General features: G+C 38.0%; 1 protein-coding gene across 1 annotated transcript in view; it reads left to right on the forward strand.

The window, feature by feature from the left end:
• Nucleotides 1-27,596, forward strand: part of RYR2 (ryanodine receptor 2) — a 526,329-nt gene that overhangs the window by 198,052 nt on the left and 300,681 nt on the right. The window contains exons 18-24 of the mRNA XM_029919427.1: nucleotides 11,170-11,288; nucleotides 11,634-11,767; nucleotides 13,239-13,480; nucleotides 19,095-19,287; nucleotides 21,394-21,610; nucleotides 23,609-23,713; nucleotides 26,261-26,364. Coding sequence (XP_029775287.1) covers nucleotides 11,170-11,288; nucleotides 11,634-11,767; nucleotides 13,239-13,480; nucleotides 19,095-19,287; nucleotides 21,394-21,610; nucleotides 23,609-23,713; nucleotides 26,261-26,364 — 1,114 coding nt within the window. The remainder of the gene's footprint in view (nucleotides 1-11,169; nucleotides 11,289-11,633; nucleotides 11,768-13,238; nucleotides 13,481-19,094; nucleotides 19,288-21,393; nucleotides 21,611-23,608; nucleotides 23,714-26,260; nucleotides 26,365-27,596) is intronic.

Genomic DNA, 27,596 nt, shown 5'->3' on the forward strand with positions numbered 1-27,596 from the left:
AAAAATGTTACTCTTCACTACATGACAAAGTATGCTTGTGTCTTCGACGATTATATTCTGTTATTTTCACAACTAAAGCAAGTTGATCAGTTTCCTAAAATTATATCCATCTTTAAATGGATCTTACAGTGGACTCTGCTCTGTACACACTGTGTCATCACAGGACCGCATACCACTCTGCACATAATAAGCTATCAAAGACCGGTGTTGGGGGGCACCTGGCTGGTTCAGTCAGTACAGTGTGCAACTGTTTGTGAATTTAAGCCCAACATTTGGTATAGAGATTACTAAAAAACAAAATCTTTAAAAATAATAAATACATAAATAAATAATGAAACTTTTGGGTTTTGTTAAACAATGCGTTGTGTAACTTTTCTCTTTCTCTTCTTCCACACTTGCCAAGTACCAGAATTAGGTTATTCTATGCACCTTTATTTATTTATTTAGTACTTCTTTATAATGATGCCCCTGGGTTGTCTTCTTTTTTCCATGCGTCCATCAGTGGATATTCAGGTTGTTTCTGTGTCTTAACCACTGTAAAAACGCTGCTGTGAATGTGGGGGTGCAGATATCCTTTTTGAGTTAGTGTTTTCATTTTCTTTGCATGTATTCTCAGAAGTGGAATTACTGATCAGATAGTGGTTCCATTTTTAGTTTTTTGAGGATCCTCCATCCTGCTTTCCATAGCAGCTACGCCAGTTTACAACCCCACCAACAGTACTTGAGTGTTCCATTTTCTTCATATCCACTCCAGCATTTGTTACCTCTTGTCTTTTTGATAGTTATTCTAACGCGTACGAGGTGAGATCTCATTGAGGGTTTGATTTACTTCTCCCTGATGACTAGTTATGTTGAGCATCTTCTCATGTATCTGTTGGCCATTCATATATCTTCTTTGGGAAGATATCTGTTTGAGTCTTTTGTCCATTTTAATATTTTTTTCCTAATGAGTTCTTTGTATATTTTGAATATTTACTCTTTATTGGATACATGGGCTGTAATTTTTCCCCATTTTATAAGTTGTCTTTTCTTTTACTTTATTGATGGTTTCTTTTGTTGCGCAGAAGCTTTTTAGTTTAATTTAGTCATACTTGTTTATTTTGTTGTTTATGCTTTAAGTGTCATATCTGAAAGATCATTACCAATTCCTTTGTCAAGGAATTTTTTTCTAGGAATTTCCTGGTTTCAGGTCTTATAGCTAAGTCTTTAATTCATTTTGAGTTAATTTTTGTGAGTGGTGTAGGGCAGGGGTCTAGTTTCATTCTTTTATATGTGAATATCTGATTTTCCAGCACCATTTCTTGAAGAGGCTCTTTTTAAATTTCATACAAAGCTCAGGCAGATGCTATGATCATTCTACATTTCTGCTCAAAATAATAGTTCTCAATAAATATTTGCTGCTGGAAGTATCTTTTTGAAGAGCTCATTAATCTATGTTTCTCTTGCCGTGGAGGATTATTTTAAAAGTACTCAGATGTATATATCTTTGAAATTTTTATTTAAAGGCCTTTGGAGCAATGAATTGCATCTGCCAGCATTTTTTATAGACGCTAATATTTCAGAGAGGCACACATTTGTTGTTTCTTGAACACATTAATGAGTACATTGTGTGACCAAGGAAATATTTTTTAAATTTTATTTATTTATTTTGAGAGACAGAGAAAGTGAAAGAGAGAGAGAGAATGCATCCTAAGCAGGCTTCATACTGTCAGCACAGAACCTGATACAGGGCTCAAATTCACAAGCCGTTAAGATCATGACCTGAGCCAAAAATTAAGAGCTGGATGCTAAGGGGCACCTGGGTGGCTCACTTGGTTAAGCATCTGACTCTTGATTTTGGCTTAGGTCACAATCTCACAGTTTGTGGGTTGGAGCCCTGTGTCAGTGTGGACCCTGCTTGGGATTCTCTCTCTCTCCCTTTCTCTCTCTGCCCTTCCCCTCCCCATGTGCTTTCTCTCCCTCAAAACAAATAAATGTTTTAAAAAAGGAGTTGGACAGGTGAGTTTAGGGCACTGTGACGGGACGTCATTTGTATCACCTCACTGGATTCCCACGGTACTCTGTGAGGTCAGGTCCAATGTAATTTTTATTTTACAAATGAAGACTTTGAAGCTAAGAAGCTAGGAGGTATAAACTTTTCAGGGTCAAAGGAAAATAATTGAGCTAGGACTGAAATTGTGTGGTCTATAAAGTTCGTAAGAGCAGGAATTATGTCAAATTTTGCTCCCCATTTTACTTATATCCAGGACCTCACATGGTGAATGAACTAAGTGATAATTGAACAGATAAATCGAGGAAAACACCCAAGAATCACTAGCAAGATAAGAATATCTTAAAATTATTTGTGATTTCTTATCTGGCACTCAGCACTCTGGGTTTTGAGATATAGCGATTTATATAAATAAATATTTGCATAATGGCACACTTGTAACATTATTATTTAACTGTGGTATCATGAATTGCCTTTAACTGACATTTTCTTTTTTTTTTTTTCACCATCTTTAACTCCTGTAGTTTGTCTCTCTTTTATGAAATATTGCTCCCTAAATTGAAAGCAGCGAACCATCAGGAGCCTAATTAAGGCTGAATAGTACATTATAATTACATTGCTTATTTTATGTTATTTATTTTAGATAATATGCCCCAGGAAACTTTTGACTCCCATTCATCTTGTCTTCTAATAAAATACCCTGAGTCTGTCTTTTTTGTTTATTTTGCTAATGTATTCCTGATGCTCTGCCCTTCTGTATATGAATAACAACATGATATACCTTTATCTTCACTAACTTCCACTTCTATTAATTTTCTAACTTCATCGAATTATGTTATATTTTAATCCGTGTCCCTTTTTCTCTCCCTTCTCAGTTTCCTGTCAGCTCAAGATTTAATGAGTTTATTTCCTTCTGAAGCTTCAAAACCATTATAAACACTGAAGTGTAGAACATTATGTACTTTTTCAAATTGGCTTGAGGTCCCAACTCTTATGATTGTTATTTTCAAGCCTCTACATATTTTAAAAAAATGTTTATTATTTTTGAGACAGACAGAGACAGAACATGAGCAGGGAAGGGCAGAGAGAGGGTGTGGCAGAATTTGAAGCAGGCTCCAGGCTCCGAGCTGTCAGCACAGAGCCTGATGTGGGGCTTGTACTCATGAACTGTGAGATCATGACCTGAGCTGAAGTCAGACATTCAATCAACTGAGCCACCCAGGTGCCCTAAGTTTATACCCATTTAAACAAACCACAGATTATTTTTATTTCTCTCAGCACTTCAATCTGTGCCATGCAGAATTCGCTGCTAACATTAAGAAAGATGTGTTGTCATTGTGCTGAATATTGATTAGTTAATCACCTCCTGCTGTTTGTTCAGCATGGGCCCAACACTGTTTGGTTAGGGGGAGCAAACTAAGCTCTCCACTGGCTCAGACTAGAAGTTTCTGCTACTTCTAGTTCCACATTCATGCCCAACCACCCAAGAAGGACAACTTGGTTGCAATACATGATTTAATACTCATCGACGGTTCCATTTAAATGAGTGGAACAAGGGATGCCTGGGTGGCTCAGTTGGGTAAGCATCTGACTTTAGCTCAGGTCATGCTCTTGTGGTTTGTGAGTTCAAGCCCTGCTTTGGGCTGTATGCTGACAGTTCAGAGCCTGTAGCCTGCTTTCGATTCTGTCTCCCCATCTCTTGCTATCTGCCCCTCCCCTGCCTGTGCATTCTCTCTCTCTGTCTCTCAAGAATAAATCTTAAAACAAACAAAAAAATGAGTGGAACAAAACAACAGAGGTATGCCTTTACAGGACCTCCTCAAATGCACAGGCATTTGTTAATGCATTTGTAGGCAACTCAGATTCTTTCTCTCCCGGCCTCACTTTTGGTGTGTTGCAAGAATCCCTCCCAAATTCCTCTGACCTTCTGTCAACATGAAGCTAGCTGGACCTTTCTTCTACCCTCTCTAATTGCTGCCCACTTCATTTGCATATGTTTTTATTTTGCATAATCTTAATACCCAGAGGAGTGGTTCCTGCCAAAGGAGTACTTTCTGCCTTTTTAAGCATTTATTAGACAGTAAGTCTACTTGGTGTATCTTTCAGGGTATTTTTGGCTCAATGATCCTGTTGTCCCCAGAATGTAGAGCTATCTTGCAGTTCTGTCTCTTGCCCTAGTTGTGTCTCTGTGTCTTTCCCTCAATGTCTAACAGACTGGTCTAATGTCTTCTGGATTTGCTAACTTATTTTATTTTAAAATCTAGCATCAGTTTCATTTTTTCATGCTGATTAATAAGTATCTTCCCTGAACTTTCCTTCTGATCAGTGTTGACTGTTCAGTATTTCCCTACCTTTTCCTGATTTAAAAGTTTTAATCTCTGTTTCAAAAGAAGCATATTTTTAATGTTTGTTGAGTCTTTTTCTATATTTCATTTCATTTCTCATTTATGTTATTTCATTGCAACTATAAAATAATGGCAGATGCTTACATAGCATTGTTTGGATATAGGCTTTTACCTAAAAGCTTTACATGTGTTACTCCTCAAAATAGCCCCCCCACCTCTTTGCCCTAGGGTGGGTACTGTTATTCTAATTCTCCTTTAGAGATAGAGACTCTTGGGACTCCTGGGTAGCCCAGGCAGTTTTAAGTGTCCAACTTCAGCTCAGGTTCATTGGTTCAAGTGTCCAACTTCAGCTCAGGTTCATGGGGTCAAGCCCTGCATCGGGCTCTGTGGTAACAGCTTGGAGCCTGGAGACTGCTTCAGATTCTGTGTCTCCCTCTCTTTCTCTCTGTCCCTCTCCTGCTTGCGCTCTGTCACTCTCTCTCTCAAATAAAATAATAATAATAATAATAATAATAATAAATTTAAAATAAAAAAGGTGACTGGAGCACAGAGAGGTTAAAACGTAGCTTGCCTAAAATCTACCACGACTCAACTGTGGCACCTTGGTTGGAGTCCATGATTATAACCATTATAATACAGGATAATAGTAATACCTCTATTATAGTTTCTTATTAATCCTAGTAAATATCCAGTGCACCATTCCCCCTTATCAAAGGATAACAGTCTATGATATACCTCATTACTGCATCCAGGGACAGTCTCCTGTTACCGCTGTAGACAGCGTTGGCCTGCGTGTTTCATGTTCTGTGTTGTCATGTTATTTCCCAGTGCCTTTCCCCCAAGTCTTTTTACTTAAGTCACTTTGTTTATATTTAACTATCCAAGGTGGAAAATACAACTTTCCTTATTTCCATTTGCCTTCAGTGAGCCCTGGAGATATTACTAATAAAGTCTGACCAAAAATTTACAAGGATTTTAACTCTTAGGTAGGGAAAAAGTAGAAAAGCAACCTGTAATTTGAATAATGTAGAATTTGTGGTTTCTCTAATCACGACTGTCGCTGACCCTGCAAGTGGATATTACATTTCTATGTGTGTTACCTGAACCATGTCCCCATGTTTCTGTCACCAAGGGACAGTCTAATTCATACTGATTAGACCCCAGGTTGAAGCCTTCTCTTTGCAGGTGGCCAGGTGCTCCATTGGGAAGTTGTCCAGGATCCTTACCTGTGCTTAGAGCAGGGATGTGAAAATGAAGTCCTTTCCCAAAGCAGAATAATACCCATGCATTAAATCCACATACCCCTTGGTATTTTGAGATTATTTTAATTTTTATTTTTGCCAAATACTTGCAACTATAGTTGAGAAAACACTTTCTGGAGAGGGGATGTTGGCTTTGTCTTCCCATTCTTCATTGGTCTTCCTTGTCCCACAGTAGCCCCCTGTCCCTGAATGACTACCAATCTGATTCTATACATACTTCACTCCAATGTGCAAGACTCACCATGAGCTTGTGCCTCCTCAGTATGGGGTGAAATCTCTAGGCTCGATTATTCCTGGTATGTGATGTTGGACCAAATGTAACACTTCTGTTCTGTGATTTCTTTCCATACAGGCCCTCAACAAGTTTTGTTCACGTTGGACCACACTAGGCATGACCCATTGTAATGCTTGGAGGCTTCCAATACCATTAGGTTATTTCCAGACATTTTGTTACACCCTCAGAGATTTTTCTTTCTCATTTCTCTTAAAACAAAAGTTTTAAGGCAAATAGCTAGATATTTCATGTATATTACATATAGGGTTTACACCATCAGGTTTGAATTTTGTGTATGACCCCCACAGAAATAGACTAAAGTCCACAAAAATTCTTGTCATTGAGTAAGTAAAATTTTTCCTTACTGAAATTAAAACACAAGGAAGGAAATCCTGGAAGTGAGAATATAAATTTTCTGTGTTCTATCATCTGTCTTCCCTACCTTAAAAAATATGTACTTTAATATTAAAGTCTCCAGATATAAAATATGCCAAAGTAGCTATTCTATATAGTCTTCACAATAATGAATCTGGTTATAATTGAATAAATAAATCATAAGCTTATTTAGTTTAAACTGAAGGTGTGTACTAATAGTCCATTTATATCCATTCACTTATTCACTCAGCAAACATGAGATGGGCTTCCTGAGCCAGAATGCGATGGGTGACATTGAGGCAGATTTCAACATATTTCTGCTCTCAAGAGCCCATTGTCCAATGGGAGATTGAAATGAGCACAAATAATTTTAATATGATGTGATCGATTCTACAAAGAAAAATACATTCTAGGGTGTTGGTAAAACACTACTGAATGAGGTGACTTTCTGACTTTGCAAGATGATTCCATTTTGCAGCCCCAAAAGAGGGGAATATATTTTAGTCTGAGAATAACATATGAAAACATGGAAGGTGGGACAGAGCTGACAAGCTTTCCTGGGCCAGACAGGCCCTGATTGCTGATGATCTTACTGCCTAGAACAGTGCCTGGTAGGTGCTTAATAAATGTTTATAATGTATAAATGCATTGTAAACATATGAGCACCTAAGCATATTTATAGTATGTACTTTGAAGTAAAAGTATATATTAACCATCCTTTGTAGGAGGAATTGGTGGGAATTTGAGGTGGTAAAGGAGGGTTGGGACATCTAGGGAGGGAACTGACATACAGGGGAATGAACTTTGACTTTGAATGGTCCGGGAAACCAGAAACTCAGAAATTACCAGAGACTTTTAGCTTGGACTTAGACTTGGCTTTTAGAATGGGCTGTGGACCAGAGAAGTAGTTACAGGTATATAAACAAAAAAGCTATCATATGGTCAGTTTTGGATGAGTTGAGATGGAGGTACTTGGAGACCATTCTGGATGAAATATCCTGGAGATAATTTGGAAGTTGAAGTCAACTTGGAATAGTTAACCTGAGTTACTGTTACCCCTTACTAAGCCGTATCATACATGGAATATGACCATACCTGGAGAATAACCCTGGTTTCCTGCTGTGTACTACTGAGTGCTTACACAGTCTCTTATCATACATGTGCTCTGTGTGTGGGAAAGGGTAGGTTTGTTTAGCTTATTCTAAATTTATAAGATGAGGGACACCTGGGTAGCTTAGTTGGTTAAGTGTCTAACTTCAGCTCTGGTTGTGGTCTTACTGTTTGTGAGTTCAAGCCCTGTGCCAGGTTCTGTGCTGACAGTTCGGAGCCTGGAATCTGCTTCAGATTCTGCGTCTCTCTCTCTCTCTCTCTCTCTCTCTCTCTCTCTCTCTCTCTCTCTCTGCCCCTCCCTTGCTAACGCTCTGTTTCCTTCTGTCTCTCAAAAATGAATACATGTGAACAAACTTAAATTAAGTTTATGAAATGCAAACAAATTTACATGATTTGGGTGAAGTATAAGATTAGATTTCTCTACAGTCACTCCATATGTTAAAAGTTGATTATGGTTCTGTAGTATATAGAGAAAAGATACGGAATGTCAGTGCTTATTTTAACATCAGGTAAACTGAGGATTGCATGAATTGATTAAGTATGGAGATTTAGTGACAGAAATAAAATAGAAATAGACCTTGCTTTCTGTTGTACTGTGGTCCTTCCTAAAAATGTTTTTTCCTGTAAAAGTTATGTTGGGGCCCCTGGGTGGCTCAGTTGGTTGAGCGTCCAACTGAGCTCAAGTCATGGTTTCTCAGTTCATGAGTTCGAGCCCAGCGTTGGGCTCTGTCTCTCTCTCTGCCCCTCCCCTGCTCTCTCTCTCAAAAATAAATAAACATTAAAAACATTTTAAAAGAAATTATGTGTACTCATTTCCTTAATTAAATTCATGAAATATGGGAAGAAAGGTATACCAGCCTAGCAGCAACCAGCACCAGCATCCTAACTTCTGGTGTTTTTTGTTTGTTTTTGTTTTGTTTTTTTGTTTTTACATTTATTTATTTTTTGAGAGACAGAAAGAGACGGAGCATGAACAGGGGAGGGGCAGAGAGAGAAAGAGACACAGAATCTGAAGCAGGCCCCAGGCTCTGAGCTAGTGGTCAGCACAGAGCCAGATGCAGGGCTCGAACCAACCAACTGTGAGATCATGACCTGAACAGAAGTTGGACGCTCAAACAACTGAGCCACCCAAGCACTCCGTGGTGTTTTTTAAAAATACATATTATATACATAATATATTTTACATAGTTGAGGTCATAATGCATATCCCATTGTGTCTCTACTCTTGAATTATGTATTTTGCATATTACTAAAATTTCTGTTAACTTTTAAAAACTTATAAAATCAGGTTGCTTTTTCTTATTAGTTTGTGTATGTGTATGTTTGACAATTTATTGTATATTCATAATTCTTCCATAATATTGTCATGACCTCCCAAGGTATACAGTTGTCCTTGAGAATCTGGCAATAACTGCTATGCACTCTTCGCATTTCCGAGTCAGTGCATTTAGAATTTAATCGTCAAATCATCTTTAGTAAAGTGTTGCCATTATAATATTTGTTAAGCCTTGTCCTTTTGTCTCTTTTTTCCAGACATATATTGGCATAATTTACATATGCACATAATAGAGTTAGTCTAGCTAGTCTTTATTTTTTTAGAATGAATTTTTTTAGTATTTCCAATTTGTTTTCTTTTAGGAATTTCTTACTGCAAAAGAATAAAAATGTTTATTTTTATTTCACAAAATATATGCTGTTTATTCCAAAAGTTGAAAATAAAAGTAGTTTCCTCTGGCCATTCACTGTCAGACTTTGAGGCAGTCAGTCCTTTTCTACTAAGCAGATTACTGGTTGGATCTGATGTGGCAGCATTAAAAAAAAATGTTTTATTTAATGTTAGGCCCCAAACTCTGGAAGCCTTCTATTAAAGTTTGCTGAATATGGGAAGAAGTAGATTTATTTTCGTATGGCCATCCTTGCATTTTGTGATATGTGCTCTTCATTTTCAAACTCTAGTCTTAAATCTTTTCTCATACATTCAAGGTTTTGTATGCTGTTGGTTTTCACATGTATTAATTTGCAAAGAGAATTTATTTTTCTTGGTCTTCTACTTGCCAGTAAATACTTTATGCTCTATGGACCGTAGGCCTCTCATGTTGCAACCTCAGCTCTGTCTCATGCAAAAGCAACCATCGAGGAAATGTGAAAAAAGTGTGGCATGTGGAGACATAGTACAATTTTTTTTTAAATTTTTAATGTTTATTTATTTTTGAGAGAGTGACATAGAGCATGAGCAGGGGAGGGTCTGAGAGAGAGGGAGACACAGAATCTGAAGCAGGCTCCAGGCTCTGAAGCTGTTAGCACAGAACCCAACACAGGACTTGAACCCTCAAACTGCAAGATCGTGACCTGAGCAGAAGTTTGATGCTTAACCAAGTGAGCCACCCAGGCTCCCCACAGAACAATTTTCACCTGCAAATATGGACAGAAGTTATGGGTTCTACAGTAATGGGTAATAGGAGCAAATAAGGACAGGCTAAAATATGATCTTCCATCTCTATTATTTTAGTGTATTTTATCTCAGAATGAATGAGTTGTATTGCTCCATATTTAATAGCAGAGGCATTCAGTTCAAGTACCCTTACAGAAACATCTTAACTACCCATTAGCTTGTATTATTTTCTCCTATCTTGGATTTTTAACTGGCCTGGATTATTGAAACATGGAAGTTGATTTTGAACTATACCAAAAATGAATTCATCTTTTGGATATTATTTTTTTTACCTGAATTTACATTCATACCTCAGCAAATTAAGTCATTAGTGAAGAAATCAGCATTGCCAGCCCTTGTCCAATCATGGATTGGGATTTGGATCACGTATGAATGCTGACAACCACCTTCTACCATTACTTCCATATTCTGCCATTTGTAAACCTGACCACTTTTCTTTTCCAAGAAAGTGCACTCCACTAGAGATGTGTAAACCTTTCTGCAGATTTCCCTTGAGCCCTTCATGATACCTTGTAGGTCTCAGAGTTCACGTTTTCTCAGTGTTCTAATTGCTGCAAGTGGCCTGCACTCTCATTAGTGACAGAGCAAGCTTGCTCGGGAACAATGAATATGAATGTACACATTCAGCTTTCCAAATTCACACTAAACATTCGATAATGAAGATTATTTTTTATTCTCTTTCTTAAATTTTAAGCCAAGAATGGGTATACTCCATTTTGTCTTCTCTGATGGCTAATACTTTGAAATACTGCCATTCTTCATCAGATTCTGTATGTTGTGTATTTCTCTGAATTTTTGTATTCTGTTGTATATTTCTCATTTTGCAAACTAAGAAACATTTCTGCCATTTACTTCCAGGATAATGTAATGAATGATCTCTGTGGGGTAGGGTGCATTGTTGTAGGGTTATGCTCTTAATGCTGAGAAACGTCATAAGCTGGTCCTAACCTACCATCTACTTGTATTGTCCTTTAATTGCTCTGTACTCCAGGCACCCCAAGGATGCCCTCCATTCAAGACTTCACTTAGCCTTATACCACCCTAACCTTCCAGTCTGAAAAATGGTCACGAATGTGTTCTCTGAGGCTCGACTTAAGGATGCTTTCTTTTGTACCTCCCCAGACAGTTACCTGCTTACTCTGCTAACACTGGCTTTTCTTCGTTAAACTAGGACTTCATTATCTTTAGTGATAAGTCCTCTGTCACAGACATCACCTCTCCCCTATCACAGTGCCCTATGACAAACACAAACACATTGAGCATGTAACAATTACATTTTGCAGAATGAACACATAGAGGAAAGGCAGAGCACTGATCATTGTAGACTCTAATCATATTGTCTTTCTTTATTCTATCTTTAGGTATTCTTGAAGTTTTACACTGTGTGTTAGTAGAAAGTCCTGAAGCTCTAAATATTATCAAAGAAGGACATATTAAATCCATAATCTCCCTTTTAGACAAGCATGGAAGAAACCACAAGGTAAGGGAAGCATTTTACTGCCATGAGTGAACTCTGGCATACTGTTAAATATGTTTTTTAAATAAGATAACTTACAAAAGGTGTGTCAAGTTATTCATGAGTATTTTTCATTGCTTAATTGCAATCAGGTAATATTGTTGAGCGCTTGCTTTTTAGCAGCAATGGGGCACTGAGCAATTCTCAATTAGTATGTAAGAGAAACCTGTGACGTTCACTTGCAAGTGGACTCATAGCTGTCATGCTTACACGACTGGGTCAGAGGGAATGTGTTTGTGTTCATGAAAAGTGCCGGGAGACTGGAATCTGGGAAGGGAACCATCAGCTGGGAGTGATTGCTCTTTTCAGGTTCTGGACGTCTTGTGCTCTCTCTGTGTCTGCCATGGAGTAGCGGTCCGTTCCAACCAGCATCTCATCTGTGACAATCTGCTGCCGGGAAGAGACCTCCTACTGCAGACGCGTCTCGTAAACCACGTCAGCAGGTAGATTCACCAGGACAGTGTCACCAAATAGGTGTTGTAACAGAGCAGTTCGTGTTCTGGCTCTGTAGCTAAGACATCTTAGGGTCCTTCTGTTTTATTAGGATGTTTTACATATTCCCCCAGCAAATAGTGCAGTTCTTTCTACCAGTCATATGCCGCCATCATCATCATCATCATAATCATCATCATCAAAGGTGAATCAAGCAGAATATGCATTTATCTCAAAGGTGTAAGCTTTCATTCACTCTCATGTGTGGCTGGGTAATCACTGATGTCCTCATAAGAGGGCTGGCCATTATACGGGGATAAAGTTGTACATAATTATGTTTTGTGCTTTCTTAGAATATAAGCACAAGAACTCCACTTCAATGCCAATGTTGAAGTAACCATTATGTATAATAAAAAAGTTGAATCGGAATGTCCAAAATAGAATACATACCATAAAAATATAAAACTACTTGTTTGGCTAGATATTCCCTCCAAGGTTATCACACATCCCTTGACTACTCTGTGCCAGAGGCTATTCTGTAGACTTTATATGTATTCTACACTGTGTTTGTTCTAGCTTCACCTGGTCCAACGAGGTACCAATGTGTGCATTTCATAGATTAAAATGTTGAGCTGGAAATGGAGCTCAAGTCTATCTCCAGAGACTGAGCTCTCAAATACCAAACCATGCTGCCCTCCTTTTACAACATAGTATAATAATAATAATAATAATAATAATAATGACAACAACAGTACAACTTACAATTAATAAAATATATGTGTGATAGTAATGATTTTTATGTACTATATCTAGCAGCTATCTAGGAACTACCCCACACCCTACCCTCTTTTAAACAAAAATGTAGGGTTTGGTGTATATTTCTACATTGTATTTTATAACAGGATTGATTTAAGAACCTCCTGAATGGCTCTTTGTATAATAGACATGCTGTTATTGAGTGGTATTTCCTGCAATCCTCATTAATCCCTAGGGTTCACATAGGGTCTGAGTTCCTTATGAAGCACAATTAAATACAACTACCTAGAAATTCCTCTACCCTCAGCGAGGCATGGAGAGCAACAAAGCTGATTATCACTCTGGTTCCTTTGCCAACAACATGGCTTGGTTCAGCCTTGTACCCTATCTGACACTGAGCTTAGTTAGGGAAAACATCTATGTGTCCTGAATTAATAACACCATAGATCCTGAAGGCCTGCTATACTGAGTGCCCCACCTTGAACATTATCAATGATATAAAATATGCAGAAGAGCAATTCAGAAAAAATAATCTTAGACCCCTGAGTGATATTGCCAAGTAATCCAAAAAGCAAACACCAGTCACTGACTGTTAACTCTAAGGCTGGCTATCACTGCCTACTGCATCAGTGACTTAGTAATTTTGCAGTACTGATATTTAATATCTCGCATCTTGGAGAAAGGTTTATCCAGAGTTTTTCATGTGTTGTTCCTTTCTCTTTAAAGCATGAGGCCCAATATTTTTCTGGGCGTCAGTGAAGGGTCTGCCCAGTATAAGAAGTGGTACTATGAGCTGATGGTGGACCACACGGAGCCATTCGTCACTGCTGAAGCCACTCACCTGCGGGTGGGCTGGGCTTCCACTGAAGGGTACTCTCCCTACCCTGGAGGCGGTGAGGAGTGGGGTGGAAATGGAGTTGGAGATGATCTCTTTTCCTACGGATTCGATGGCCTTCACCTCTGGTCAGGTCAGCACCCTCTGTATCTTCCCTTTGCATGTACATAACAAATCTGTTGCCCTTGCTCTGTTTCCAAAAGCTATTGGTGCTGTGCATGATCAGATACTTTTATTATTCAGAAACTTTACATGGGGGTGGTGCCTGGGTGGCTCAGTTGGTTAAGTGTCCAACTTCGGCTCAGGTCATGATCTGGTGGTTCATGGGTTGAAGCCCTTTGTCGGGTTCTGTGCTGACAGCTCAGAGCCTGGAGCCTACTTTGGATTCTGTGTCCCCCTCTCTTCTCTTCTCTTTTCCCATTCTCTCTCTCTCTCTCTCTCTCTCTTTCTCTGTGTGTGTGTCTCACAAATGAGTAAACCTTGAAAAAAATTAGAAGAAAAAAAGAAATTTAACATGGAATGAGTGAGATTGTTAAATAAAACTCAGAGGTAGAGAAAGAAAACTCTTACAATTATAGTACATTTCCAAAAGACTGTGCTGTTGATTGATGAACAGTATGTTAGAAAAGTGGCAGTTTGACTCATGAATCAACTGCAAAAAAGAAAAAAATGTGTATATGTTTCCTACTTGCTTTAACAGATGTGTGCAAAGCTTCAGCTACTACTATAAAAGCCAAACAACAGATCTCAGAGAACAATTGGGAGAAGTAGACTAAGTTCTACCTCCTGGTAAATAATGTAATGTCAGGAATTTGTCATCTCTGAAGTGTATTGTGAGGAGTCAGTTTATTTAATTAATTAATTAATTAATTTTTAATGTTTATTTTTGAGAGAGAAAGAAAAAGTATGAGTTGGGGGGGCAGAGAGAGAAGGGGTCAGAGGATCTGAAGTAGGCTCAGTGCTGAGAGCAGAGAGCCCAATGCAAGGCTCAAACTCATGAACTATGAGATCACGATCTGAGCCAACCTCAGAAGTTTAACAGACTGAGCCACCCAGTTGCCTCAAGGAGTCTGTTTATAATCCAGTTACATTTTATGTGGAACTCTTTAAAAGTATATAGTTCATTTCACCAGCTGTCAACCTGAACTTGGATGGTTGAGTATACATTAAAAATTAAAATTATTCTTAAAATTATAAATAAAATTATATAATTATATAAATCATAAGTTATATATAAAAGCATATTCTTTTATCTAATTTTATCTATATAATAACTATATTCTTTTATCTAATTTTATCTATATAGTTATTATATAGATAAAATTATGTCCTTTTATCTAATTTATGAAAAGGTACATTTTAATTGGCCCTCTGTAAAAGTTTTTAGTTCTTAGTTACGGATTTTTAATTCTTGGATACTGGAATTCATCTGGATTCCACAGACATATGCTTGTGTTCCTAAAGCTGCATTTAGAAGACAGTTCTCATATTATTTTGTAGCATATTTAATGTAGAGAAAATATGGAAAGTTACCTTACATATAAAAAGCTGAAATTTGTCTCTTATGGGGTAAAAGGGGTATTCATTTATTAATGTTTTAATGTTCTAATAGCTTATAAAATTTTAAAGTTAAATTGAATTAAATCTAAGAGTTTATGGTAATACGTTTGTAAATAGAAACACTTTGTGTAGCTGTATTTGATCATTAATACTTACTGAATTTTTCCTTTATTCAGTCCCAGTAGCTCAGTATTCTAGAAGAGCTGAAGCTGCATTTTGGATATTTTTTGGGGGGTGGAGGAGGGTCTTTAAAATTTATTATGAAATTAATACATGTTCAAAAACTGTAATAGTAGAGAAGTGAAAAGTCCCTAATACCTCCATCCCTTCATATCTACTCCCCAAAGATGTCCCCTGTTAAGTTTTGAAATACCTTTATGAATTTCTCTTTTTATAAACAAGCATATGTCTATACATGGCAGCCATGATTATTTTCAGGATACCACATTTAGGAGTACAAAAATATAACTTAAAAAAAACATCTTAACAACAAACAAACAAACAAACAACATCTTAATCTTTGAGTACCAGTTCCACTGAGTGGCAGAAAATATTTGTTAGTGCAAGGGGAGTGCAGGCATTTCACGGTTCTCTCAGTCAAGTGAGGATCTTGACTGAGATATTTCATCCTACCTGGGGGGCATGTAGTTGGGGCCCAGGGAGCAGTAGGGCTTGTCTTACACACAGTGTATTGTTCTGGCCAGACTTTAGTCAGAGCACCTGTTCCTATAGTAGAGTTTTCCTGCTGACCAAACAAAGGCAAATGCCACTAAGTTCAGAAGGCCCAGCAATGTCTCTCTTATAATACATTTTAACACTCACCCTTCAGTTTTACTGTCTCCTCTCTTTACCTCCTGGTATGGTTCCACATGACATTGGTTTGCAGGTGAAAGAATGAAACATGTTAACTTGTTTTCCCATTACACAGAGATTAGGGGGAAGATAACTCTGATAACACAATGCTGAATTGCTTCCAATTATTTTAGCTGTATAATGCCACATTACCATTTTCATTTTTGCATTTAGTTTGAGAAGAGAAAACATACAATTTGCTTTTGAATGGCAAGAAAGTACACACTGTTTCTTGCCTGTGTTTGAAAGGTGTGGTCTTTTAAGCTACTGGGATCTATCAGTCAACAACAAAAAGAAAAAAAAGGCATCCACCTTGGTAAGGAAGAAGTAAAACTTTCATTCTTAGCAAATGACATAATATTATATATAGAAAATCTGAAACATTTCACCAAAAAAATACTTGGGCGAATACATGAAGTAAAGTCACAGGATACAAAATAAATATGCAGAAATCTGCCACATTTCTATACACCAAAAATGAAGCAGCAGAAAGAGAAATTAAGAAAACAATCCCATTTATAATTGCACCAAAACCAATAAGATACCTAGGAATAAACCTAATCAAAGAGATAAAAGACCTGTACTCTGAAAACTGTAAAACACTGATGAAAGAAACTGAAGATGACACAGACAAATGGAGAGACAATCTATGCTCATGGATTATATGCTCATGTTAAAATAGCAACCCAAAGCAATCACATTCAGTGTACTCCCTATCAAAACACCAATAACATTTTTTCACAGAACCAGAAGAAAACAATCCTGGCATGTGTATGGAATCAGGAAAGACTCCAAATTGCTAAAACTATCCTGAAAAAGAAAAGAAAAGCTGGAGATACCACAGTTCCAGACTTCAAGCTATATTACAAAGCTGTAGTGATCAAAACTATATGGTACTGGGACAAAACAGACATATAGATCAATGGGACAGGATAGAACTCCCAGAAACAAACCTTTTTTATAGTCCTTTAATCTTCAACAAAGCAGGAAGGAATATGCAATGGAAAAAAGATAGCCTCTTCAACAAACAGTGTTGGGAAAACCATACAGCTACATGCGAAAGAGTGAAACTGGACCACTTACTTTCCCCAGATACAATATAAATTCAAAATGGATTAAAGACCTTCATGTGAAACCTCAAACCATCAAAAATCCTAGGAGAGAACACAGACAGAAATTTCTCTGACATGAGCCATATTAAATGCTCTCTTAATTTTAGATTCATAGGCAACAAAGACCAAACTAAATCAGTTGGCATCTGATTTATTAAGGTCAGAGTCATAGTAATTTAGGTAATTTTCTTAGGGTTATACTCCTGTTCTTTTTCTTTTTAATAGTTAAGGTAGAATTAAATCTGTGGTTCCTGGTATAAAGCATGTTCTTTACCACTTAACTTTCTGTAAATAAAGAGTGGTAGTGTTTTCTGGAATGAGACTTGGGCTCATCAGCAAAAGATTGGAGTTATGTCTTCACTTATTCTTTTACAACTTAAACTTTGCACAGAGTTGGTACATTCTTTGAATGCAGAACTGGATTTTGGGCATCCAAGTTCCAGGTGTTTGTAAAGGAGAGCCCAAAGTGAGAGAAATCTAAGTGTTTTGTGAGCTTTTCAATATGGAAGTGTGGAAGAATGTCATAGAACAGTGGAGGAGAAAGATGGGTACAGATTTCTGATCCAGGACTGGTATATCACTGTGGTCTTCCTTGTGGCTAATGCAGAGAACAGGCATGTAGTTCTAATATGAATAGGATCAGTTTGCATACATGAAACCTGAAAATGCTCCCTACCAGATTCAACAGTGTGAGTGCCATTTAAATTGTAGTCCAGGGGTTGTGCACATGTGAGCCTCTTTATCTTTCCTTTTTGTTTCAGGCATCACAAGAGAGTTTGCCATGGTGACTTTTAGTCCTTGGCATTAGCATAATAATATCCCTCACACTGAGCAGTATATTTGGTGTATAGTAAATATCTGTATAATAATATTTTCACCTTGATACAAACAAGGGTATAGATCTTTTGAAGTGAGTTACATTGCTTTTATATGATGTTTTAAAAAGCTCCCTTGGAGCACCTGGGTGGCTCAATCAGTTAAGTGTCTGACTTTGGTTCAGGTCATGATCTCACAGTTTGTGAGTTCAAGCCCTGCATTGAGCTCTATGCTGACAGCTTGGAGCTTGGAGCCCATTTCAGATTCTGTGTCTCCCTCTCTCTCTGTCCCTCTAATGCTCTCTCTCTCTCTTTCTCAAAAATAAACAGACATTAAAAAGCTCTCTTTATTCAGGAAATTCTAAAAGTACCACTTGATAATTTATTGCTTACAGATTTGACTCTGGTAGAATTCAAAATTGACACATTATAAAAAGTCAATATTCTCTGCCACTGGCATTTTAGCTATGCTGCTGGTAAAATATTTGGCATGCTGGAAATTCAAAGAAGCTCTTATAAAAATGCAAATTTTGTATCATCACATCTATTTTTATCTTTGATTAAATTGGGAAATTTTGTATGTGTTTGTTAGCATGTGTATTTGACACAGGCTTACCTTCTTGTCTGCCAGTGTGCCCATGGAGACTAATTAGCAAAGGAATTTTGACATAGTCAAGAAGGAGCGTAGGCCATAGGTTGGCTGGGGCAAGAAATGACGTTTGTCAAATAATCATTGTCACTCCTCAGCTTGCGTCCTGCTGTATTGAAGAAGCCAACCAAGATCTTGTGTGAAATCAGTTGTAAAAACAAATTGGCAGGTACTTGCCTCTCAGCAACCAGTGCACAAATGAACATATTTGCTGCTTTCATTATCCTTAGGTATTTTTATTTTATAAGACAAAGGGGACTTAATATTTGGCAAGGGGACTGACATGCAAATCCTGGTGTTCTTTTAAACCCTTAAATTAATCACTGTTATAGCTCTGCAAGGTGATGGCATTTGGCTTTACAAGAAATCAATGTTTAGAGAGGTTATGTAATGGGCTGATGGTCATACAGATGGTAGGTGGTAAAGCATCTGTTTGAACTCAAATCTCTCCCTGGAGCTTTTCCTCTGACATGATCATGTTATCAGCTCTGAGATGATTTTTGCATCAAATACCATTCATCTCCATTCAGAATTCTCTGCATATCAGAAGGCCAATTTTATAAAAACGATAGCAGCATGGCTACCCCCACAAAAGCAAGTTTTTGGAAAAAGGATTTAACATATAACATTAATAACGCATTCAAGACTTATTCTCTTCCGGTATTGTGCATTGATTTGTCACTACCGATTCAGATCTGAAGATGACGCTGGACGAAAAAAAAAAATTAAATCACTTCTGTTACTGTTTTTCCTCCATAGGTTGTATTGCACGTACTGTAAGCTCACCAAACCAGCATCTGTTGAGAACTGACGATGTCATCAGTTGCTGTTTAGATCTGAGTGCCCCAAGCATCTCATTCCGAATTAACGGGCAACCTGTTCAAGGAATGTTTGAGAATTTCAACATCGATGGCCTCTTCTTTCCAGTTGTTAGTTTCTCTGCAGGAATAAAGTTAGTATTTCTGTGTGTTTTTGGTTTGTGTCCCTTTTGACTTCTCATTCTTTCTCGGAAGACTCTGCACTGCCATCACTTATGCTTCCCTACTTCTCTCTCACCCCTGGGCATCTGTCCCCAGGGCATTTGCTTGTGCCTTGGAGGAAGAGGTAGGATTCAGCCCAGAGGGGCATCTCAAGAGGCTGAATGCAGACAGAGCAGTCTGCTAAACCTCTCCCAAATCAGTGTTCTGGAATATTTCAAGCCAATTTAAGTTTACTTTATATTTAATAAGGGAAAATGAACAATGTTATGTAAGAAAGTACCACTTATTTCCATGTATTTATTTTCATCAAGTTTTCTTTTCTTGTCATCATCTTCTCCCACCCTACCCTCCTCATTCTGCAGAAACTACATGGATTTTTTTATTGTTGTTCATCAGGTCGAGATATTTCCTCTCTCTGTTACCTTCTACCTGTTACACTTGCAAATTATCTGCCTATGATCAGCTGGGTCAAGATGGTTTCCTCTTTCTCCTTTCTTGCTATTACCGGATGGAAAGAGTTAAATTATCTTTGTTTGAAGTTCTACAAAGAGAACTTTAACATGCATTGATCTGTTGTGATAAGGGGCCATGTTGTCACCTGTTAATATATGCATATAGCTGACTAATGAGAATGACTTTCTTATTATGACCGGCCATCAAGTTATTCTGGTTTTTCTTTCCATTATAGTTCTATTCACATGAGTAATTCATGGTTACAGAGGCACCATATTGAAGAGGGGACAGGGAAAGCATAAAGTATTAGCTATCCGTGAGGCACCAGTGACCTTTTCTGATATATTCATCCAAATTGCATTTCTTAGAAGCTTCTGGAATTTTTAAAAATTTTTGTTTTCTTCATGTTTTGCTCTTTGCTTTTTATTTACTAATTTATTATTCCTCTTATTTTTGGCCTAGAATTGAAACACAGAAATTAGAAAAAGAAGTACAAGGAAGATGAAATTTTGATTTTCCTTTTTTTAATAGGTTTTTTAAAATTTTTTAATGCTTTTTATTTATTTTTGAGAGACAGAGACAGAGAGAGACAGTGCAAGCAGCGGAGGGTCAGAGAGAGGGAGATACAGAATCTGAGACAGGCTCCAGGCTCTGAGCCAGCTGTCAACACAGAGCCTGATGCGGTGCTTAAACCCACAAACTGGGAGATCATGACCTGAGCTGAAGCCGGGCACTTAACTGACTGAGCCACCCAGGTGCCCCTGCTTTTCCTTTTTTAAAAAAATAATATTTATTTATTTTTGAGAGAGAAAGTATAAGCAGAGGAGGGGCAGAGAAAGAGAGAGGGAGACACAGACTCTGAGGCAGGCTCCAGGCTCTGAGATGTCAGTACAGAGCCTGACGTGAGGCTTGAACTCAAACTGTGAGATCATGACCTGGGTCAAAATCAGATGCATCACTGACTGAGTCACTCAGGCACCCTGATTTTGTTTTGTTAGCTGACAGCCCCATCATTTACCTGTGTTTCAAAAAGCATTGTTCAATGGAATTTGGATTAAGTTATTTTTAATTAAATCTTTTCAATATATAAAAGATTTTAGTGAGACGTTTTTGTTATCAAATAAGAAATAAGGTTGCCTTCTTTCTTCTGCAAATGAAATATCATTTGAGTTCCCTTTAGGGAATTTCACTGGGAAGTTGGACACTGGAAAATGACTGTTTCTTTTTATCAGATCTCATCCAATCCTATAATTTAAAATATATAAATATTTAGATAATGTCTCCTCTTTCTCTTTTGAGTATTTTGGCCCCTTGAGATATTCAGTGACCAGTTCCTGTGTACAGGCATTTCATTCTCAAAGGAGTCTGATGCATGTGCTTCTTCTGTTTCTCCAGTGAGTGATAGTTTTCCCTGATCCATCAACATAATGTAATCCATTTTTCTCCATGATCCCATTTTACTTTCATGCTCAGAGGCTCTTCGACTCCATGGCACCCACATTAAGATGGTACTTGGGGGAGAAGTGTGGCTTCTGATAAAGTTAATTTCATGCTAATAATTTATTCCTCGTATTTTGTTGATGAGGCACCTTGCTTTCGCTGACTCTGATATGCATCCTTTTTAGGGTACGCTTTCTGCTTGGGGGGAGACATGGAGAATTTAAATTCCTTCCTCCACCTGGGTATGCTCCTTGCTATGAAGCTGTCCTGCCTAAAGAGAAGTTGAAAGTGGAGCACAGCAGAGAATACAAGCAAGAAAGGACTTACACCCGAGACCTGCTGGGTCCCACAGTTTCCCTGACGCAGGCTGCCTTCACGCCAATTCCTGTGGATACCAGCCAGGTACCCAGAGCAGGTGTTACGGTCGCCATTTGTACTGTCGTGCTGTTGTACAGTCCCATGTGCCACAGTTTTCAGACTCTTTTATCTGCAACCCTCAGGAGTGCCTCTGGCAGTCATACGATTCATGTATATATTGAAGCAAATTTTGTAAAAGCAGTGCTTACCTTATCACTTCCACTCCTTTGTTTTCTGTTCTATTCAGTTCCTTTTTTTTTTTTTTAAGGATGGTCTCAAGCCACTACATTGGTTTCCTGATGCACTAATGTGGGTCATAGCTGGAGGTAATGCAAGCTAATTTTAGGGTGTACCTTTTTAATTTCTTCTCCCATCTTGATCCACTATTATTTTGAAGCAATTTAACTGACCTTTTTCTTAGGTAGAGATTGAGACTGTGGGCTTTGGAGTGAGTCAAAGCACCCAGGGTCAAATGCCTACTTTGGGACCTTAGGGAAGTTACTCCCCTTGTCAATTGAGATCCTAAGAGTATGGTTAATAAATAATACTTCAGCACAATACTTTGCAAACAGGCACCCAAGAAATATTAGCCCTTATTCTTGCTTTTCTGTTTCATAGATGTGTATATATCCTGACATAGACAGTAAATTAACAGTAAATATTACTTTATCTTGACTCTGAAGTAACTTCAGTAAGATTGGTTAGATATTCAAAGTTTGTATTAGTTTTCTAAGGTCCTGAAGTGGAAGTCCTCAGAGGGTCCAGTTGTTTGGCAAACACTTGCTTAAGCTTCTTGAATCCTTTTTCTGTCTTGTCATGCTGGCTTTTTATATTATTATTAAAAGGAGCAAGCTTTGTTCATGCCTAAAACTCAGTGTGTGTTGTTCCTGGCTGCAGGTGCCAGGATAGGTGTGGTGCTATCAAAGTTTAGTAGTAAACACGATTAGGAGGATGGGAGTGGGCTGTGAGGGACTTATGGATTCTTCAGTGAGATCACATTGAGGATTTCCTGAGATCTAGATTATCTCTACCCTTGTGGGGAAAGGGAACAGTGACAGCCTGGTTTTCTGAGGAAACCGCCTCATCAGTGAACGTCAGAGGCAGTTGCTTGCCCTCTGTGGAGGGACTGGCTGTGGGGTGACACGTAAATGCGTCACCAGATGTGAACAGCCAAGCCCTCACCTTGAAAACCATCCATATTCTTTGTGAAGAGGTCATTAAACTTCCTCTTTTAAAAAAAAATATTTATTTTTGATGGGGGGTGGGTAAGGGCAGAGAGAGAGGGAACTGAAACAGGCTCTGCGCTGACAGCTGAGAGCCCAACAGGGAGCTTGAACAGTGAGATCATGACCTGAGCTGAAGTTGGATGCTTAACCAATTGAGCTACCCAGGCGCCCCTAAACTTCCTGTTTTTAATGAAAATATTTAGATTGTAATCCCTAGATTAGAATCCACTGAGAGTGGCAGAGTAGAGTTAAGGGAAAACATAAATCACCACAATTAGGTATTCACAGGCTCAGAGAGCCAATGGATTATCCTTTGGCCACTGATTTGCCTTCATTCTGGCCTATGGGTAATGGCCCAGTTGGTTTAGCAACTTTGGGGTGATTTCTCTTTTAAGCGATGCATGCTTTGGTAGCTGCATCCCATGTCCATGAAGGCATCTTTCTTAATGGCGACTTTCCCTACCAACACTCTCTTTTCCTTCTTCCAACCTTTCACAAATTCCCTTGAAAACATAAGGCGTCCCACCCACAGTCCCCAAAGTACCTTTAAAAATGTTTAGATATACTTAGTTATATTTTTATAACTACATTAGAACCTACTATATTAGATTTTGATGGTTTATGATGGTTTTATTTGGTTCAGTTCACTGTGAGGATAATTAGCACTGTTTTCTTTGTATTTGTTTCTGATGTGTATTTTCTTTCCTCCCTCCCTCCCTCTCCCTTCCTTCCTTTCTTTCTTTTTTCTTTCTTTCTTTTTCTCTTCTTTCTCTTCTTTCTCTCTCCTTCTTTCCTTCCTTCCTTCTTGTAATTTTAGATTGTGTTACCTCCTCACCTGGAGAGAATAAGAGAAAAACTGGCAGAGAATATCCATGAACTCTGGGTTATGAATAAAATCGAACTTGGCTGGCAGTATGGTCCAGTAAGTAATTTTGAAATTTATTTTCAGATTTGTTATTACATCTTTCTGAAAACATAACCTTTTCTCACTTATCCTGCTATGTGGCAACATGAATTGATTAGATTGATTTTTTTCCCTTACATATTAGTTTTTGTCCTGTTTTTCTCTACAAGAGGGGATGGCATTATTGGCATATCTGTTGAAGGATGGCTCAGTTGCATAGACAATTGAAAAGTTCTCATTCTTCAGGCTGAATGTTATATTTTTAAGTCAAGGTTAACATATACAGACAATAAGCACTTTCTAAGCCACTTGGAAAAGGAAACTCATTGAAGTTGAAAGTGAAAGTTGAAAATGGAAAGCAATCAGTCACTTTTCTTTTCCCCTTCCTGATGTTTTACTTCTTTTAGTCATGACTATGCATAGTAGTCAATACAGAGCCTGTGGGCAGAGGGTCATAGTTATTTTCATGGATGGAAGATAGGTTAAGATATAATGATTGAATATATTTCCAAATTCTTATTTAAAGATCTTAGTTTATAGTTTGTCAATAAAATTTATATTAAAAAAAACACTTCCTATGCAATCCCATGTATCGTATACTTATTTTTAGCAGGATTGTGGCAATAACTTGTATTTGTATAATGTGATTAGCCTAAGTATCTCAAAGGTTGTACTTTCTTATATTTGAATGTAGAAGTGGGTGTATTTACTCTGTCATAATTTATTGTATTGAGCTCTAAATAAGGAACGTTTATTATTAGTGTTAGTGGTGATAACCACATGATACCCCATGCCAGCAGTAGTACCGTATTATACTCCACACTACTTCCTCATGTTTATTATGTATTTATTTAGACAAATACATTTTTACTTTCCATTTTCACATACAATCTCATAGATTACCGGGTTAAATTTTCATAACAGCACACTGGGCTATATGCTATTTCAGTTTTCCATGTGATGATATCGCTGAGAGTCCTCACTGTGGGAAGGACCTTGACAGCAGTCACAGGGGTCGTCAGGAGCTAGGACTAGGTTCCAGATTTTCTAGCTTCTAGTCTAGAACTGTTTGCACTGTTAGATCTGCTGTGGCTCTTACAAGTCCCCCAGGTAGGAGACGGTGTTTCACAGCTATGTGCCTGGCAGTGGGGAAGGAGAGACATGACTGCAAGATGTGTTTTAGAGTTCAAGTGTAGGATATGGGTAAGAGAGGCAGGAAAGTCTGCAGATTTCTGGTTTTAGCTTGGACCTTCGAAAGGACAGGAGTGTTAGTTATTTCCTGGTGTAGATAATAGGGGGAAAGAGGACATTACATAAATGGGGAGTAGAGTATCTCAGGACTTGGACACATTCACTTCTATTTTTATGTTTAGAATTCATGTAAATTAAAATCCTGTGATTCTAGATTTCATTTCCAGAGTCACACATTTAATCGAGTACATATGATACATGCTTTTGCTTAAGTTCTGTTCACTAGGAAGAAAAAACAATATGTTATTTTTAGCATAGTGATGTCTAAAGAGTGTAAAAAGTTTCTGCTCTTGTTTGCATACTTTTTATGTGGCGTTTCTAGAACCTGGTCATTATCCCCACGCAGTAGTTTGTACCCTGACAGCATACGGCTGTCATCTAGGGCCACATGGTAGTGCTTGTGTCATTTAGGTCTCCAAGAAGATTAAAAAAATCTATTCACCAATGTAAGGATCTAGAGCATCTTTCTCACTAATTCATTCCTAAAGTCTTAAATTTTGTCTACTCTTACTGTGAATACACACTTAGAAGGATTAGTCTGAAAAGTACCTGTATTAGGCTAACTGATTCTGTTAGGATGAAGGACTGATTTGTGTTATCTGGAGGTTGCAGAGGGTGACATAAACAGCTGGAACCATCTCAAAGACATTAGATTGGTCATGTTGCTAATTGACATCTCTAGTCTGTTTGGTTCTAAATGCATAAAATTACTACATCACTACGTCTTCTTACATAGAATTCATCTCGATTTACATAACATTTGTTGAGTGCCTGTCATGTGCCAGGCATGTTCTAGGTGCTGGGAATACATCAAAGAACAAAAGAGAACAAAATCCCTGTTTCTTTGGTCTTACATTCTAATGCCAGGAGATAGAGCAAACAGTAAGTGTCTGATCTAGCAGACCAGAATTTGTTAGCAGTTGGAATTTGTTCAGAAGAAAAAGAAAATGAAGGGTGAGTGGGCAGATAGCCATATTGGGAAGGTGGAAAGGATAAACCTGGTTGAGAAAATACAATTTAAACAAATGCTGGAGAGGGTTTATGGGGTGAGCTGTGGGTGTCAGGGTAGAGAAGGCATGGGACCTGGGACCAGGAACTGTGACAAACAGAACAGGGTGCCCAGAGAACGCCAGGCTTTACCACTGACCTCAAACTTTAATGTGTCTGGGGGGGGCTTCCAAGGCAAATAGCTGGGGTGATGAGCTGGGGCTTCCTTCTTGCTTTCCTTCTTCACTTCCCACCACATAGTAGGCTGGCCATTGCTGGTGTCTGACATTAGAGACTATTTCATGAGGATTTTCTGCCCTGTTTCAGGTTAGAGATGACAATAAGAGACAGCATCCGTGTCTGGTGGAGTTCTCCAAGCTGCCTGAGCAGGAGCGCAATTACAATTTGCAGATGTCACTTGAGACCTTGAAGTGAGTTCCCTAACTTTCCTATTTTCCCATCTGCTTTCCCTGAAACAGACAAGGTATCAGTATAGTTTATAATTCAGCGTTGACGTTAGAACTTTTTTAATGCACAGGCAGATTGTATCAATCATTGTTGGAAATTAGACCTTGACCTTACTATTTTATGCCTTTATAAAGTATTTACCAAAGAGCATTCTAGAGATGGGTATTATAGAAAACAAGGGCTCTGTGATGAGATATAGTGCTACGCAGAGTGTGGGCCATGGACCAGGTCAGTCACAAATTGTTACTTATTTGTGACAAGATAAGAAAATATACTAACAATAAGTGTTTAGAAATGTTTATACCAATTTAAGGGAGCAATTTTATGTCTTACTGAATAATTGATAAATATTAATTTATAAATAATTTACAGAATGCAACCTTGTATTTTATGTCTTCATATAAAAAATTTAATTTTCTCGGGGAACCTGGGTGGCTCAGTCAGTTCAGCATCTGACTCTTAATTTCGGCTCAGGTCATAATCTAATGGTTTGTAAGTTCCAGCCACACTCGAGCACCCCATCAGACTCCGTACTGACAACACAGAGCTTGCTTCGAATCCTCTCTCTCTCTCTCTCTAAATGCATGCATGCATGCATACATGTTTTAAATTTAGGTTTTAAATTTAAAAAACACATGATTTTCTCTAACAAGTTTTATTATATTCTATCAGAGAATCAGACCACAGCTGGCTGGAAATTAAAAGAAAATTGGTCCTTAATCACAGGTAGTGTGAAAAACCCTGCTTTAACACATTTTAAAGATGCTGAGTTAAAATAATTAAATAAGTTTTTATTTTTTGCTGATGGATTGTTCAGTATCATGGATCTCTAAAACATGATGGAATCCATTTATATTTACCCAAATTATTGAGCTATATGATCTTTTATTCAGAGGATACCTCGGGACCATTTGCCTGAGGAACATACTTTTAGAAAGGCTGCTATAGACTGTTTGCATGATATCCTTTAAAAAATAATGTTTATTCATTTTTGAGAGACAGAGAACAAGTGGGGAAGGAGCAGAGAGGGAGACACAGAATCAGAAGCAGGCTCCAGGCTCTGAGCTGTCAGCACACAGCCCAGCACAGGGCTCAAACCCATGAACTGTGAGATCATGGCCTGAGCTAAAGTCAGATGCTTAACCGACTGAGCCACCCAGGCGCCCCTTGCATGCCATCTTTAAAGGCAGATGTG

This window comes from Suricata suricatta, chromosome 2, assembly GCF_006229205.1.
Source record: "Suricata suricatta isolate VVHF042 chromosome 2, meerkat_22Aug2017_6uvM2_HiC, whole genome shotgun sequence".
NCBI lineage: Eukaryota > Metazoa > Chordata > Mammalia > Carnivora > Herpestidae > Suricata > Suricata suricatta.